The sequence below is a fragment of the Entelurus aequoreus genome, linkage group LG21 (assembly GCF_033978785.1).
Source record: "Entelurus aequoreus isolate RoL-2023_Sb linkage group LG21, RoL_Eaeq_v1.1, whole genome shotgun sequence".
Taxonomy (NCBI): Eukaryota; Metazoa; Chordata; class Actinopteri; order Syngnathiformes; family Syngnathidae; genus Entelurus; species Entelurus aequoreus.
The window spans coordinates 23,896,985-23,913,205 of record NC_084751.1 but is presented as its reverse complement, the minus strand read 5'-3'; the positions used below and the strand labels follow the sequence as shown (position 1 = coordinate 23,913,205).

General features: G+C 39.1%; 1 protein-coding gene across 2 annotated transcripts in view; it reads left to right on the top strand.

The window, feature by feature from the left end:
• Positions 1-157: 157 nt before the first annotated feature.
• LOC133638521 (guanine nucleotide-binding protein subunit alpha-11-like) overlaps positions 158-16,221 on the top strand; it is a 39,101-nt gene continuing 23,037 nt past the window's right edge. For both annotated transcript variants that reach the window (XM_062031213.1, XM_062031214.1), the window contains exons 1-4: positions 158-372; positions 2,075-2,259; positions 11,772-11,926; positions 14,855-14,983. In XM_062031213.1, coding sequence (XP_061887197.1) covers positions 255-372; positions 2,075-2,259; positions 11,772-11,926; positions 14,855-14,983 — 587 coding nt within the window. In that variant the 5' untranslated portion in view covers positions 158-254. The remainder of the gene's footprint in view (positions 373-2,074; positions 2,260-11,771; positions 11,927-14,854; positions 14,984-16,221) is intronic.

Sequence of the window (16,221 nt, the reverse complement as noted above, 5' to 3'; positions counted from 1 at the left end):
GAGTAAAGTAATGGGAAAACGATGAATTTAATGATACATAAACAACCAGGAAGAGGAACTAAAACCGACAAACAACTTGTCTTTGACCTCACCCACTTATTAAAATACTTTCAGCATACCTTACTGTCACTATGATTTCACTTCATGTAAGGCAGACAGGGGAAACTTCCCTAAATGGACACCTGCGCCATTTATTATAGGGTAATACCATTTTTATTTACTCTGTAAGAGCGCTAGGTACCTGCACTACGGAAATGCCGCCCTGTAAGTCTGAAGAGGGGAAACTCCAGGACAGGATTAACAAAGCAATAGAAAGACAAATTCAAATGGACAAGCACAAATCTAAGAAGGTCATAAAGCTCCTCTTTTTAGGTAAGTGTGACAATTGGACTTACAGTATTTGTTCATTATTCCTAACTGCACAATACAAGAGCTATTTAATCTAAATATTATTTTGAAAAATGCTAAAACAGTCAAATATTAGAAACCGCTCTAGGTACAGTAGGTCATAGTTTTAAATTGCTTCAACTCAGCATTGTTATCGTTGTAATCGTGGTCATGGTTGAGGTTTATTTCGACGCATGGTACATTGGAGTACTATGGCATAATTTAACACGTCTTAAAATATCAAATTTTACCCCGTAGCTAACTTATTGTGTTTAACATTTACCAAGTGACCATTTTCGAATAAAGAATGTGCGTTAGTGGAGTTTGTGGGTAGCTTATTAAAAATTGGAAGAAGAAATAGAAGTACAGTAAAAATGCAATAGCAACTTACTTAAACATTGTGTAATAGGCAAGAAGTACTTACATGGAAATTGTAATTAGAATTCAGAACAGCTGTAAAAAAAAAACCTGACAACGTTGTGGGTGTGATGAGAAGTTGTTTGCATCTATGAATCCTTAGATCAATATGGTCAATAGGGTCTTGTATTCAGTTCTTACATAGTAGATCTGAGTGCATATTTAAAAGTATTTGTGTCCCGATTCAAACCAGACGTAAAGTAAAGTTTGAATAAAAATCTGACAGGACAGGCGTTTCCAAAACAAACAAAACCTGTGGAAGCTCAAGGGAGTGAATCATCAACTCAGCGCGACTAATTGATGTCCATTGTTTGTATTGATTACCCTTATCACATATACCCCATCTGGGGTGTCAAACTCATTTTAGATCTGGGGTCACATGGAGAATAACCTACTCCCGAGTGCGCCGGGCTGGCAAAATCACGGCACGATAACTTAAAAATAAAGACAACTTCAGATTGTTTTCTTTGTTTAAGAAAAAAAGAACAATCGCATTATAAAATTGTACAAATCATAATGATGTTTTTTTTTTTTACAATTACCTGTTGCGGTTAATAGTATATATACCCTATTTGTCATTATTTATATTTTCTGAGTAACTTATGTGATAATGTTCATCAGTCCTTTATCAGCTGTTACAGAACCTTCTGTAACAGCTTCTTCCCTCTGGCCGTATGACTCTTGAACGCATCATAATAATCCCTTCAATTCCCCCCAAAAATGGATTAACACGCTGGAATATAAAGACAATATAACATACATCCATAAACGTGGATGCCTATGAAATAGTGCAATATATTTATCTGTACAGTAATCTATTTATTTATATCTGCACCTTATTGCTCTTTTATCCTGCACTACCATGAGCTAATGCAACAGAATTTTGTTCTTATCTGTACTTTAAAGTTCAAATTTGAATGACAATAAAAAGGAAGTCTAAATCAGTCAACTCATTGGTGTTCATTTTCAATCTATCAAGATAAAAAAATTATATCAAAATCAAATTACAGGATGTTATTTATGTAGTTTGATCATTTTCCTCGACTGATGTACTAACGTCATGTGGTTTATTTTGTACATACGTAGCATAAGATACAAAGAATTGCTATTGCGACCTCCAGTGGACACATTTAGAACAGCTGTTTTCTTTCATTAACAAACTCTTCCCGCGGCCTGATCTGGCCCTCGGGCCGTACGTTTGACATCCCTGCTTTAATCCATATCTCTTTTGACCACTTTCCCTTTTTTTCCCCTTTATCAACCTCTTTAGGGACGGCAGAAAGCGGGAAGAGCACTTTTATCAAACAGATGAGGATCCTCCATGGCAACGGCTACACCGAACCTCAAAGAAAACCCTTTGCTCGCTTGGTGAGCCAGAACATCATCACCGCCATCCAAAACCTAATCGAGGCCATGGATATTCTCCACATAAACTACGCCCACAACAGCAACATTGTGAGAAACTTTGTGTGCGTGTGTGAAAGAGGAAATGCTTGACTTTGGCCAAAGCCAATGCCAAATGCTAATGTACCTTGTCAATCAGCATTCCATTCAGTTTGCACTGTGAGGTTAGGTTTGCTGAAATGAGCAAACCTAACCTAGTGTGTTGTTTAGTGATATCACTCACTCAGACAACATCTGCTCTAGTTCCATAGCTATGTATCATTGTGATGGTGATGATTGTCAATGTAACGACCACTCCATACCAGGAGAAAGAACCACCGTTTCAACTGCAGAGAGTTTAGTGGAATGTATTACTTTTTACTATTATTTTAGTAATCAAGTTATATTGTTCGTTTTAATCGAATAATCTGAGAAAACACACTTTAGAGCAGGGCTATATAAACGGCCCCCTGAGTTCAGTTCAAAACATTTTTGTAGCGAATTCCTAAAAACACATTAGGCCTGCTCTACTAAGATCCACATAGTGTTGTAACAATACCAATATTTTTGTACCGGTACTAAAATTATTTCGGTACTTTTCTAAATAAAGGGGACCACAAAAAAATTGCATTATTGGCTTTACTTTAACAAAAAATCTTACGGTACATTAAACTATGTGTCTTATTGCAGTTAAGGCCTTAAATAAAATAGTGAACATACAAGACAACTTGTCTTTTAGTAGTAAGTAAACAAACAAAGGCTCCTAATTAGTCTGCTGACGTATGCAGTAACATACTGTGTCATTTATCATTGTATTATTTTGTCAACATTATTAAGGACAAGTGGTAGAAAATGAATTGTTAATCTACTTGTTCATTTACTCTTACCGTATTTTTCGGAGTATAAATCGCTCCGGAGTATAAATCGCACCGGCCGAAAATGCACAATAAAGAAGGAAAAAAACATATAAATCGCACTGGAGTATAAGTCGCATTTTTGGGGGAAATTTATTTGATAAAACCCAACACCAAAAATAGACATTTGAAAGGCAATTTAAAATAAATAAAGAATAGTGAACAACAGGCTGAATAAGTGTACGTTATATGACGCATAAATAACCAACTGAGAACGTGCCTGGTATGTTAACGTAACATGTTATGGTAAGAGTCATTCAAATAACTATAACATATAGAACATGCTATACGTTTACCAAACAATCTGTCACTCCTAATCGCTAAATCCCATGAAATCTTAAACGTCTCGTCTCTTACGTGAATGAGCTAAATAATATTATTTGATATTTTACGGTAATGTGTTAATAATTTCACACATAAGTCGCTCCTGAGTATTTTTAGGCCATGTCATGATACACGATATATACAGTATCTTGATATTTTGATTCTATGTGTCTACATTAAAACATTCTTGTTCATACTGCATTAATATATGCTCATTTTAAACTTTCATGCAGAGAGGGAAATCACAACTAAGTCAATTTACCAAAACTGTATTCATTAAACAGTTATTAAGCAGTGGCACAAACATTCATGTCATTTCAAAACAGAAAGTGCAAGATTGTCAGAGACATTTTAAAACAAGCTATTAGTGCACTTTTGTGCATGATGTCACTAAGATGACATATCAAAACAACACTAAATTAAAGTGCACTTTTTGTACAAAACGCCACTACAATATTTTAAAACAAATAAAGTGCACTTTTGTGCATGATGTCACACAAGATATTTCAATAACTGTCAAATAAAAATTAGCTGCATAATAGGAAATCAAATAGTGTATGTCCTTCACTATGTGGTAGGTTACTGCGGACGTTATCTCCTTCTGTTGTTGACTATTGTTTGTTTATGTGGAAATGGAAGACGCCAGGCTGAATTGGGTCAGTGCTGGTTGCTTTGGCATTTTGTTGGTGTGGCACCGGCCGCAGATGTTGACATGCTGAGTTTCAAGCACTCTTCACTCTGTAGCGGGTGACTTTTCAAATGATGCTACAAATTAGTAGTGCTGCTCCTTTTTGTATCAACGCTTTTGCTGCATACTTGACATATTACGGTTGTCTGTTCAACATCTTCCCGCTTGAAGCCGAACCACCGCCAGACGATGGGAATTCATTCTTCCTCCATTTGTTACCAGATTCGCACCTTCTTTCGCTCGTATTACCACTGGCACCGCTCCGCTAGCACCACCTGCCACAGCTAACTTTACCCATGCCGCTACCTCTCTGCTCCGCGAGGGCGTATGACGTTGCACGCGCGACAGTATGTGACGTATGTAAGAAGGTGCGCTTGTTTTATGTCTCTGTGAGAAGGAGAGACAAGAAAGAGTAAAAAAAAAGGCTGTAGTGTAATGGCCGCAGCTAAAAGCAACTGCGTGAGAACGTATAATCGAATATCACGAAATAGTCATTTTCAACATCGCACAGAGACAAACCCGCGATATATCGAGTATATTCGATCTATTGCCCAGCCCTATACAGTATATAGATTTATTAAAGTACATCCACATCGCAGTCGGCAGTTATGCTGCCTCCGCTCCAGACAATTGCTTGCGCCTTGCTTACGTCATCACAACATCCTGTTTCAACAGTGCTGTTTCAGTAATCAAAGTCATTTTTAGGTGGCCGAATATTTGGTGCATCAGTAGTCAATAGTGCATGAATAATGCAGTCATATAATATATTACTTAAATTGTTTTCACGTAAACCCCCACTCCCCTCATTTTTAAAGGTGTGATGGCTTTTATTTTGTCGTGGCAGGGCACCGCGAACAATGACATGATGGGGAATCCCTGACTCCTTTACTGCACATTCATGTTCGCATGCTCCCTTCTGTGGCTTTTTGCTTTGTTCTGAAACAAGCAGCAGACACGCAGCACTTTGTTTGGGCATTTTAGAAGCAGTCCTGCAGTGCCTCTATAATAATTTTGTTTTTGTGCACTGAAGTTGTGCTCATGGGAGAGGCTGCGACGCTAATACTTGAGAAAATGTGAGTTCAGTTCCAAAAAACTTGTGAGAGACTCACATTTTTGCAGCAGATTCTTAAAAAGACTAGAGCGCTGTCAGAAAGATGTTCGTTGAACAGCATTTTTGCACCATGTCCTTTAAAACACTACAGCGCTCCTGTTACTCTAAAAAAAAATAATTAGACCAAAATCAATTGTCTACTTTAGAGGATGCTGGTTTTCCAAAATATACAAAGTAAAAATAATAGTGTAGGGAGACGTTTGGCTTTCCGTAAATGTGGCCCCAAAAACAATTTAGTTGAATATTCCTCCTTTTGAGCTTGAATGCGTATTTTAGTACAGGGGTCCCCAACCTTTTTTGCACCACGGACCGGTTTAATGTAGGCATTATTTTCAGGGACCGGCTTTCCACTGTGGGCAGCTCAGGGGTTAGTGCATGTGCCTCACAATATGAAGGAAAAGCCAACAATCGCACAGAGTAACAATTTCTCCAACATCCCAGGAAGGATCATGAAGCATGTTTATTTTCAAAATTTTTCACTGTTCTGTATTAAATATAAAGTCTATTATGGCAGGGGTGTCACACTCGTTTTTTGGCTAGGTCCGTATTTTGGCTGCTTCTAACAGTGAATATATATACATATTAGGTAACACTTTAGTATGGGGAACATATTCACCATTAATTAGTTGCTTATTAACATGCTAATTAGTAACATATTGGCTCTTAATTAGTCGTTATTAAGTACTTATTAATGCCTTGCTTTGAAATCCTAAGTCCCGGTGACCGTGACAAGGATATATTTAAGTATTTATTTTCGATAACAAAACAATGCTTGGAACATCTTGTTGCATGATCAGATGTAGAAAATATGCAATTGATTTTTCTCTCAAAATTGAAAGAACAAATACCTTTAGCCAAAAAATGCTTTATTATTTCCAGCCTTTTGCAGGCCACGTAAAATCTGGCATACCACATAAAATGATGTGGTGGACCACAAAAAAATGTTGTGGAGAACCACTAAAAATCACTGCATTGGTGCCCTGCATGTCCCAGAACCGATTTTCAGGTTTGTGTTACTGTTTTTTTAAATGCCTCGATAGTCTTGGACTTTCTTATATGTTTCCGAACTGCTTTTATCATATGAGCCCTTGCGGTCCCGCAGGTCTTCTGGCATTGGCATCCTAACTATTCCAAAAGTCCAGACTCATACCCATCGGGAGGCCCCATTCCATTATTATGCCCACCGGGGTATGGAGTTATATCTGTGCCTTAATTTTGAGGTTGCAAAGGGAGATTTTGAGCACAGAATAATATATTTTGTAAGCACTACCATGCCATTTCGAGAAGAAAAAAAGGATTGAACATTGAACAATTGAAAATTTTTATTTTTGCATGAATATAAATTTATTTTGTGCTTAATTCATGTGTCTGCATATTTGCTATTATCAATTTTAACGTACGATAGTTACTGCTTTCTGCGCAGGCAGACCGCTTTGCTGTCTTTCGCCTGGTCTTCCTCTCTCTCTCAACCTATCCACTCAGCGCATTCACTTTTTTTTAGACGCAGCGTTAGGTTTGTGCAAAAAAGACAACCAGACAGAGTACTGGACAGATGTACTGTTTGGTCTCCAATAAGATCACTTGTTACATTGCAGGCAAATGTACAAAAATAATTTTGGTACCGGTACCAAAATATATTTAGATACTTTTCGGGTCTTTTCGAAAATTTTCTAAATAGAGGGGTCCACAAAAAATTGCATTATTGGCTTTATTTTAACAAAAAATCTTACGGTACATTAAACATATGTTTCGTATTGCAAGTTTGTCCTTAAATAAAATAGTGAACATACAAGACAACTTGTCTTTTATTAGTAAGTAAACAAACAAAGGCTCCTAATTCATCTGCTGACATATGCAGTAACATGTTGTGTCATTTATCATTCTATTATTTTATCAAAATTATTAAGGACAATTGATAGAAAAGGGAGTGGGGGGAGGGGGGGGGGACCGGTACTTTTTAGAGGCGGTATAGTACCGAATATGATTCATTAGTATACTAATACTGGTATACTGTACAACCCTACTCCATACCACTATGTTTATAAAACGTTACCCACAATGTTCAGGTTCAAATAACCAAATTAATAAAACAACTTACATGTGTGGTCATGTTGCACCAAGTTGTTGTTGTTCCTCATTTATTGACTCCATCCAATTAGATCGCTTGTTACATTATCACGGAAGCATTGACTCACCGCTGTGAGTCAATGCTTCCGTGATAATCAGAGCGTGCATTTTTCCAGCTACATTATCCCAGAAGCATTAGTTCACGGCTAATGGAGTCCTGAATGATATAAGATAGGATCTACTTTTATTGAACCCACAATGGGGAAATGACATGTATAAGTGGACTGCACTGCCACACTTGCCCCTAATGCAGGGGTGTCCAAACTTTTTCCACTATGGGCCGCACACTGAAAAATCAAAGCATGCGGGGGGCATTTTGATATTTTCTTCATTTTTAAAACCAATATACACTTTTTTTTTTAACCTTTGGGGTTCCCCTCAAGTTAGGTCCTAGGGACACAGAAGGGTTTCAGTCTTAAAAAAGGTTAAAAATAAGTCATATATAATTTTTTTAATCAAACGATTGAATCTCTAATTCAACTGCAGGTGAATATATATATATATATATATATATATATATATATATATATATATATATATATATATATATATATATATCCATCCCTCCATCCATCCATCCATTTTCTACCGCTTATTCCCTTCGGGGTCGCGGGGGCCGCTGGAGCCTATCTCAGCTACAATCGGGCGGAAGGTGGGGTACACCCTGGACAAGTCGCCAACTCATCGACAGTATATATATATATGTATATATATATATATATATATATATATATATATATATATATATATATATATATATATATATATATATATGTGGGGAAAAAATCACAAGACTATTTCATCTCTACAGGCCTGTTTCATGAGGGGTTTTCCTCAATCTTCAGGAGATTTTAATGGAAGCATTCACATACCATGGTTTATATAGGGCACAGAGCGGGTGGGTACAGGCAGGCGTGGGGGCGTGGTGATTGACTCATGTGCTACCTAGGAGGTGTTTCCTTCTGTGACGGCATGCTGATACAATTTCGCTGCGCTTGTTGAGGGATGACAAGTCTGGACGGTATATGATAAACAGTTTCTCTTTTAAGCATAGGTTGCATCTTTTATTTCCACTGTTGTAAGGTGTGCTGGATGCAAGAATTTGCCATGTTATTGAGTATTCAACATTATTGTCTTTGAGATTCCAAATGTGTTTGCTGAGTTCTGTAGAGTTCTGCAGGCTTTTGCATCTGAAAGAAGCCTTGTGGTTGTTCCATCTGGTTTTGAATTCTCCCTCAGTTAATCCTACGTATGTGTCGGATGTGTTAATGTCCTTGCGTGTTACCTTTGCTTGGTAAACGACTGATGGTTGTAAGCACCCCCCGTTGAGAGGGCAATCAGGTTTCTTGCGGCAGTTACAGCCTTTGTCGGTTTTGGAGTCGTTCTGCCTGGTGGTGGGCGGCTCCTTTTCAATTGCTTTATGTCAGGACTTGGTTCATGGCGTGGTTTGTTCTCCCGTGGTGCAAAGGAATTGGACCAAACGTGGCGTGCAGGTGAGGACATGTTTAATATATTAACTCAAAAAAGGCTCAAAAGGGGATAAACAAAAAGCGCTCACAGCGGAGGGAAAAAACTTGACTATGAAAACAAAAGGCGCGCACAATGGCGGAAGTACCAAACTAGACTATGAAAACAAAACACTAGCACAACGGCAAAAAACTATGAACAATAACAAAACTTACTTGACATGACAAGAGGGGCAAAAGGAAGAGCAGCATGGATCGTGAGGGTGAACAGAGTGGCAGGAGTGTGATGTCGCCAGGCCGACTGCCTGGCAAAAATGGCCTTAAATACTGTTGACATGATTAGTGAAAACGTGAGACAGGTGCATGACATGAGGATGTGAAACAGGTGCGTGACAAGACAGGTGAAAACTAATGGGTGACCATGGAAACCAAACCAAACAAGGAAGTGCAACCAGGAACTAAAAATAGAGCCCAAAACCCAAGCAAAACAAAAACATGATTAACACAGACATGACACTTTATTGTGGTTTGAAATGATTTGTCGCATGTTGTTCATGCAGCTGTAGCTCAATTTAATGTTGTACTTGTTGAATACTTTTCTTAGGGTGTTGCCTTTGGGGAAGTGTTTGTCGATCAGGGTGAGGAATTTGTGGCCAATATTAGTTGAGACGTTTTTGCTGTATGGGGGGTTGTACCAGATAATGTTTCGTTTTCTGCTCCTTTTTGGTTGGTTTCCTGGCGTGGGTTCGTAGGTGAGGGTGAAGTTGTATCCGCATTCATCAAGTGCTTTTTGGTACGGGGGGGTTGCTTTGTCAAATTCAGCTTTGCTAGATGACAGCATCGATAGTCTTTTATTAATTCCGGTAGGTATTCTTTTCGTGGTGGTGGGTGGGTGGTTGCTGTCATGGTGCACGTATTGGAGTGTTGTGTTGGGTTTCGTGAATGGTTGGTAGCTGTTATTCCTCAGGTTGAAAGTGACGTCGAGGAAGTTGACGGTTTGCTTGTTGGCTTCAATCGTGATCCGTAGACCGTTCTCTTTGAAGATTTGGCATATACGCTTCTTGGTATTCTCGTTGCTCCTTGGCGAGGCGCGACACACTGCCAGTCCGTCATCACGGTAAATACCAAGGTTCAGGTTGAGGCTAGCAAGCTGGGAGAGGAGGAAACTCCCAACAAGTTCGCACGTTTCTGCTCCGTCAAAACTCCCCATAGTGACGTCGAATGTTGAATTGTTCTTTTTTTGCCACGGTGTACCGTTGCGGATGAGTATGGAGTTCTTTGCGTGGATGATGGTGTTTCTTTCGTTGCCTGTGATTGAGTCGTAGTCCGAGGCAAAGTCTAGTGCTTTGGTCAGTAGGTCTTGCGTGATGGAAGGGTAAAATTCTTCGACATCGAAGGAGATAAAGTTGTGCTGTTGTTTGTCTTGGATGTTGCTAAACCATTTCATTACTGCTGCTGTATTTCTCCATTGGTTGAGTGGTGTTTTGTCTGTAATTTTTGTGTTGATTCTGTCCAGGATTGTTTTGCTGATTTTTCCTATTTCGGATTTAGTTGGGTTTATTAGTCGGCATGATGGGTTATTTGCGAAGTTGGGTTTGTGGTCCTTCAATGTGATGAGGGCTTCCTTGTTGGCTGTAGCGTCCACCCTGTCCTCGATGTCCAGTTCAGCCGCGATCCGTTTGTTTTCCAGGTGGATGTTCTGTAAAGTGTTGGGTTGTGCTTTTTTGTATGATTTGGTGATGCTTCTGTCCAGTAAAGTGTTATGTTCTTGTATGTTCATTCTGTAGAAATTTGTGGTTTTATCGGCAGCTATGATGAGGTTGCTTACTTTCTTGATGCGCGCCGTGTCATTTTTCAGCTTGGTGAGGAGTGGGTTGCGGACTGGCTTGAATTTGACTGATTGTATCATTTTGAGCATGTCGTTCTCAAAATCCTTTAGCTCCTCAACTGTGGGTGGGTTCTTGGTGGATTTGAATCCGTAAGTTTTCTTTTGTGTTCCTTTTGTTTCAGGGTGGAGGAAAAAAAAAAATGTATGTATGTATGTATGTATGTATATATATATATATATATATATATATATATATATATATATATATATATATATATATATATATATATATATATATATATATATATATATATATATATATATATATATATATATATATATATATATATATATATGTATTTATGTATTTATTTATTTATTTATTTTTCTACATTTTATGAGCTTTTTGTCAAACCCTATTTTTTTGGGCAAAAATACAAAATATACAATATTTTTCCCAAAAACATTTTCAAAGTGGAATATTTAATGTGAAGTAATTGGATCCCTAAATAGGTCAATAATTCATAGCAAAATTGATTTGAATGTATTATTATTATTATTTTTATTTATTTTTTTAGCAAAGAGAGGTGTTTTTTAATTCCACCAAAATTATTGGGGGTCCAAAAGTGCCCCACTCATAGAAGGGTCATGCTTTTTTTATTTTTTATTTTTTTACATTCAGCACTTAAATCTCTATATCAGCTTCAGATAATATATAGTGTAATTAATTTAGTATATTTATAATAACAATCAATATAATAATTAGTATAAGTATATAATTAGTGTATGTATTTAAAAAAAAACAATTTTCATGTTTTTTGATTTGTTGTATTAATTTTCTTTTTGTCCTTAAATCCATCAATAATAATTCATAGCAACATTGCTTTTGATTCATTATTATTTTTTCAGAAATTATAAAAAAAATTGTGTTAACAATGCAACTTTTTCTCTTTGCATAACCTATTTGCTCTTTTATTCAACTTTTTAATGTTTTAAAAAAAAAAATTTTGTATTCTTAGAATGATGTGCCGCAGGCCGGTAAAACATTAACTGCGGACCACACTTTGGACACCCCTGCCCTAATGCATGCAACATCTTACCCTTTCTCTCTTCTGTTCTGTTTTAGGAACTTGCAGAGAGGATGAGTGAAGTCCAGTTTGAAAGAGTCGAAATGTTGGAGGCGTGGCAGGTGGATGCCATCAGGAAGATTTGGAACGATCAGGGCATTCAAAGTTGTTATCGTCGCAGAAGGCAATTCCAGCTGTCTGACTCTGCCAAATAGTACGTTTATTTCTATATTTCTCTGCAAATAACACACACCATGAATATGAGCCCGACGCGCCTGCTAAAAGACAGAAGCAAACAGCAGAGCTCAGAGTCAAAAGGTAGCTCACAAATGTGAGTATTACAGTGTGCATTTATTGTACCCTCAAAATAACTTGGCACACTTTGTCAGAACTGCAAAAAAAGTGAGTACATTCCGCAGTGAAAATGTTTGATGGCCTTGAAGAAGAGCCACAGAAGCAGGGATGCACAAAATGCCGCCCAAGGGGCCACCCACGGCCCATGGCTCGTTAATCATGTGCCTGTGGTTCACTGCAGAAACAAAATGAAAAAAAACAAAAAAAAACTGAGCAAAAGTCTTAATAAAAAGAAAAGCAGAGACGATAACAACCAATAATCACTCATATGACAGAGCGTGAGAGAGTGGACCAACTTTTTTTGACCATGCAACTTCCTGGCGGACAAAAACATTTTCTAAGTTGACCCTGCAACTTCCCAGCGGTCAAACTTTTTTTTTTTTTCCAAAGTTGACCAACTTAGACTTAGACTTCCTTTTTATTGTCATTCAAATTTGAACTTTACAGTACAGATAAGAATGAAATTGTGTTGCATTAGCTCATGGTAGTGCAGGATAAAATAGCAATAAGGTGCTGTGGAGGGGGGCGTGGCCTGCGGACCTGCAGCGAAGCGGGGTGTGCCAAGACTGGCTGTGAGATCAGCGACAGGTGCGTAGATGGCCCACCTGTCGCTCTGTTAAAAGGCAGCAGCCGGGGAGGAGAGAGGAGTTGGAGCACGAGCGAGAGCCGTCAGGGGGTCGGCCTTCTCCGCCTCCGGTGGCCCCACATTGGGCGCCAAATTGTAGAAGTTTCTCTCCTCCGGGTTCTTTGGACCACCAAGCACTGACATGACGGTCTCGTCCAGGTTTACAATACTGTTTATTTTTCAATAAATTGTCTTGCTTTTCAGCAATTCTTTTGTGATTGTCTGTCTCGCTCTTTCTTCAACTCCAACTCCTCTCTCCTCCCCGGCTGCTGCCTTTTAACAGAGCGACAGGTGATTAGACAAGCAGGCCCAGGTGGGCCATCTACGCACCTGTCGCTGATCTCCCAGCCGGTCCCGGCACACCCCGCTTCGCTGCAGGTCCACAAGCCCCGCTCTACAGGTGCAGATATAAATAAATAGATTACTGTACAGATAAATATATTGCACTTTTGCATATGCATCCACGTTTACGGATGTATGTTATATTGTCTTTATATTCCAGCGAGTTAATCCATTTTTGGGGGGAATTAAGGGGATAATTATGATGCGTTCAAGAGTCTTATGGCTTAAAGGAAGAAGCTGTTACAGAACCTGAAGGTTCTGCTACGGAGGCTGCGGATCCTCTTTCTAGAGTCCAGCAGTGAAAACAGTCTGAGGCACTGACTTCCGGGCGGACCAACTTTTTCTCGGGGTTGGCCAACTTCTGGCGTGGTGCCACAACCTTCTACACCTCAGGTGTCAAATGCAAGTGGCGTCTTGCTGGCTACCAGCTGCAGTGGCCTTGTGGTTAGAGTGTCCGCCCTGAGACTGGGAGGTTGTGCGTTCAAACCCCCCGGCCGAGTCATACCAAAGACTACGAAAAATGTGACCCATTGCCTCCCTGCTTGGCACTCAGCATCACGGGTTGGAATTGGGGGTTAAATCACCAAAAATGATTCCCGAGCGCGGTGCATGCTGCTGCTCACTGCTCCCCTCACCTCCCAGGGGGTGAACATGGGGATGGGTCAAATGCAGAGGACACATTTCACCACACCTAGTGTGTGTGTGACAATCGTTAGGACTTTAACTTTAACTTTAACAATGAGCAGAGCAGCAGCAACGAGCCGGGGAGACCCCTCCAAGCGCTGCGGGACGCCCCCATCCCCGGCGACAAAGCTCAGCGGCAACCGATATCCACCAGGCCTCACCTCACAACCATCATGAACCCAAAAAAGGCGCTTACGGCTGGGCGATATGGCAAAAAAAATGTATCACAATTATTTTCATATACACCGTTTTTTTGTTTTGTTTTTTTTTTTAATTTAAGTCGGATTGTCCCGTAACCCATAGCCATAGCACACATAAGCATGCGTTTAAGAGGGAAACATCAAACGTCAAAGAACACAAAGGACATTAAAAACATTAAAAGAGCAGAGCTGATGCAACCAGCCACTTCTACATACAGCTACAAAAAATAAACAAATACATTTAAAAAAACATATACACTGTGGTGGCCCCTGCGGTGTTCCACGCCATCGCCTGCTGGGTTGAGGGAGCATGCCCAGAGACAGGAGCAGACCCAACAAAGCAACCACGAGAGCTGACTCCACCCTCGGCCGCCCACTAACTCCCGGCCAGTGTCCAGTCTGCATGGATGAGCGAGGATGCCTCTAAGGAGATAGAGGTGTCCGATACCTGCTCATTCACTGTGAAGCTTGTCCGTCCTGGCGCTCACCGCTAGCTCCGCAGCCCTGTCTCTTCATCAAATCTGAAGATAGTTCTGTTACAGACCCCACACATAAATACTAAAATGCATCATTGAGCAGTTGTCCTCCAAGCCCGAAATCTTGCATGAACAAATATTGATTTAACAAAGTTGAAGAAGAATCATAGCAACGGAGCACCATAGCAACGACTGGGAAAACAGGCAAATATGAAAGAGGACACATGAGAGGAGGGAACAAAGGTCATTAGTTTTGACAGAATATTCCAAATCCTAAAAAAAAAAACAGGCATTAATGGCTGTGTGTTGAGAGTAAATTGACTGTTATACAAGATGCACACTAACTACTTTACGTTGTATAAAATTGTAACAGAATATTTGCATGAATGTGAGGGGTGTACTCACTTTTGTGAGTTAGTGTTCATGTAATAAAACGCTGACTCGTGTTTTCAACTTTACAGTTACCTTACCGATTTGGACAGAATCTCAGCCCCCAATTACATCCCCAATGAGCAGGACATTTTGAGGGTCCGTGTCCCAACCACGGGCATCATCGAGTACCCTTTTAATATCAAAGGAGTTACCTTCAAGTTGAGTATGATGTTATATGTTCATTTTTTTCTAATAATTTGGAGGAGACATGTTCATTTTTTTCTAATAATTTGGAGGAGACATTTTCTAATAATTTGGAGGAGACATTTTGACGGTAAGATTGTGTAAGAAGATATTAGCTACTTTGATAGCAAGGGAGTTAGATCTCTTCATTTTATGCAATAGTGAATAGTCATAAAAGTGCACAATTCATCCCTCAAATGTGGTGAATGTTAAGTCCCATGGACCCGAATGGGTTTCAGCCATAAAAGTCTTAAATGTATGTATTTTATATATCTTTATTACTTTCAATGTTTAAATTTCTAGATTAACTTCAAATCTAGAGGTAACACTTTAGTATGGGGAACATCCATCCATACATCCATTTTCTACCGCCTGTCCCTTTCGGGGTCACGGGGGGTGCTGGAGCCTATCTCAGCTGCATTCGGGCGGTAGGCGGGGTACAAAATATTGACCATTAATTAGTTGCTTATCAACATGCAAATTAGTAACATATTGGCTCTTAATTAGTCATTATTAAGTACTTATTAATGGCTTATTCTGCATGGCACCTAACCCCAACCCTAACCCTCTAACCCTAACCCTAACCCTAACCAAATAACTCTAAATTAAGTCTTTGTTACTTAGAATATGTTCCCCTAGTGTCCAAATAACTCTAAATAGTTTTTGTTACTTAGAATATGTTCCCCCTACTAAAGTGTTACCAATCTAGCCGTTGATACAATTTTTTTTGTTTGTTTTTTATATGTATCATGCCCTTTTTGTCAAAGAAAACAATTTTTTTTATGGCAAAAACACAAACTATGCAATATTCGTGCTCGCACGCACACAAATTTTTTTAACCATATCCACAAAACTATTATGTCACTACGAACTCACCATTATCGTTTTTATTACATATAAGCAATTGGCAGATTCAAAGCAACTACGGTATGCATCAAATTTGAATATATGGCACTGTATGGTATTCTGGCGGTATCTGGTGGTTGAGGGGGTCAAAATAAACCTCTAATAGGATTTGCAGGTATTTCAAAGGGAAAAGCTCGGATGAATTTGGTTTTCATGGAAAAAGTATTATAAAATAACAGGTTTACAGTGTATTGAAAAATGGCCATTATAAAAGGGAGTCAATAAGGGCCAAAAGGGTCCAAGGGAACTCCAAAGTATACTGACTCCATAGCAAAGAATGGACAATGCACATTTTGAGATGAATTCC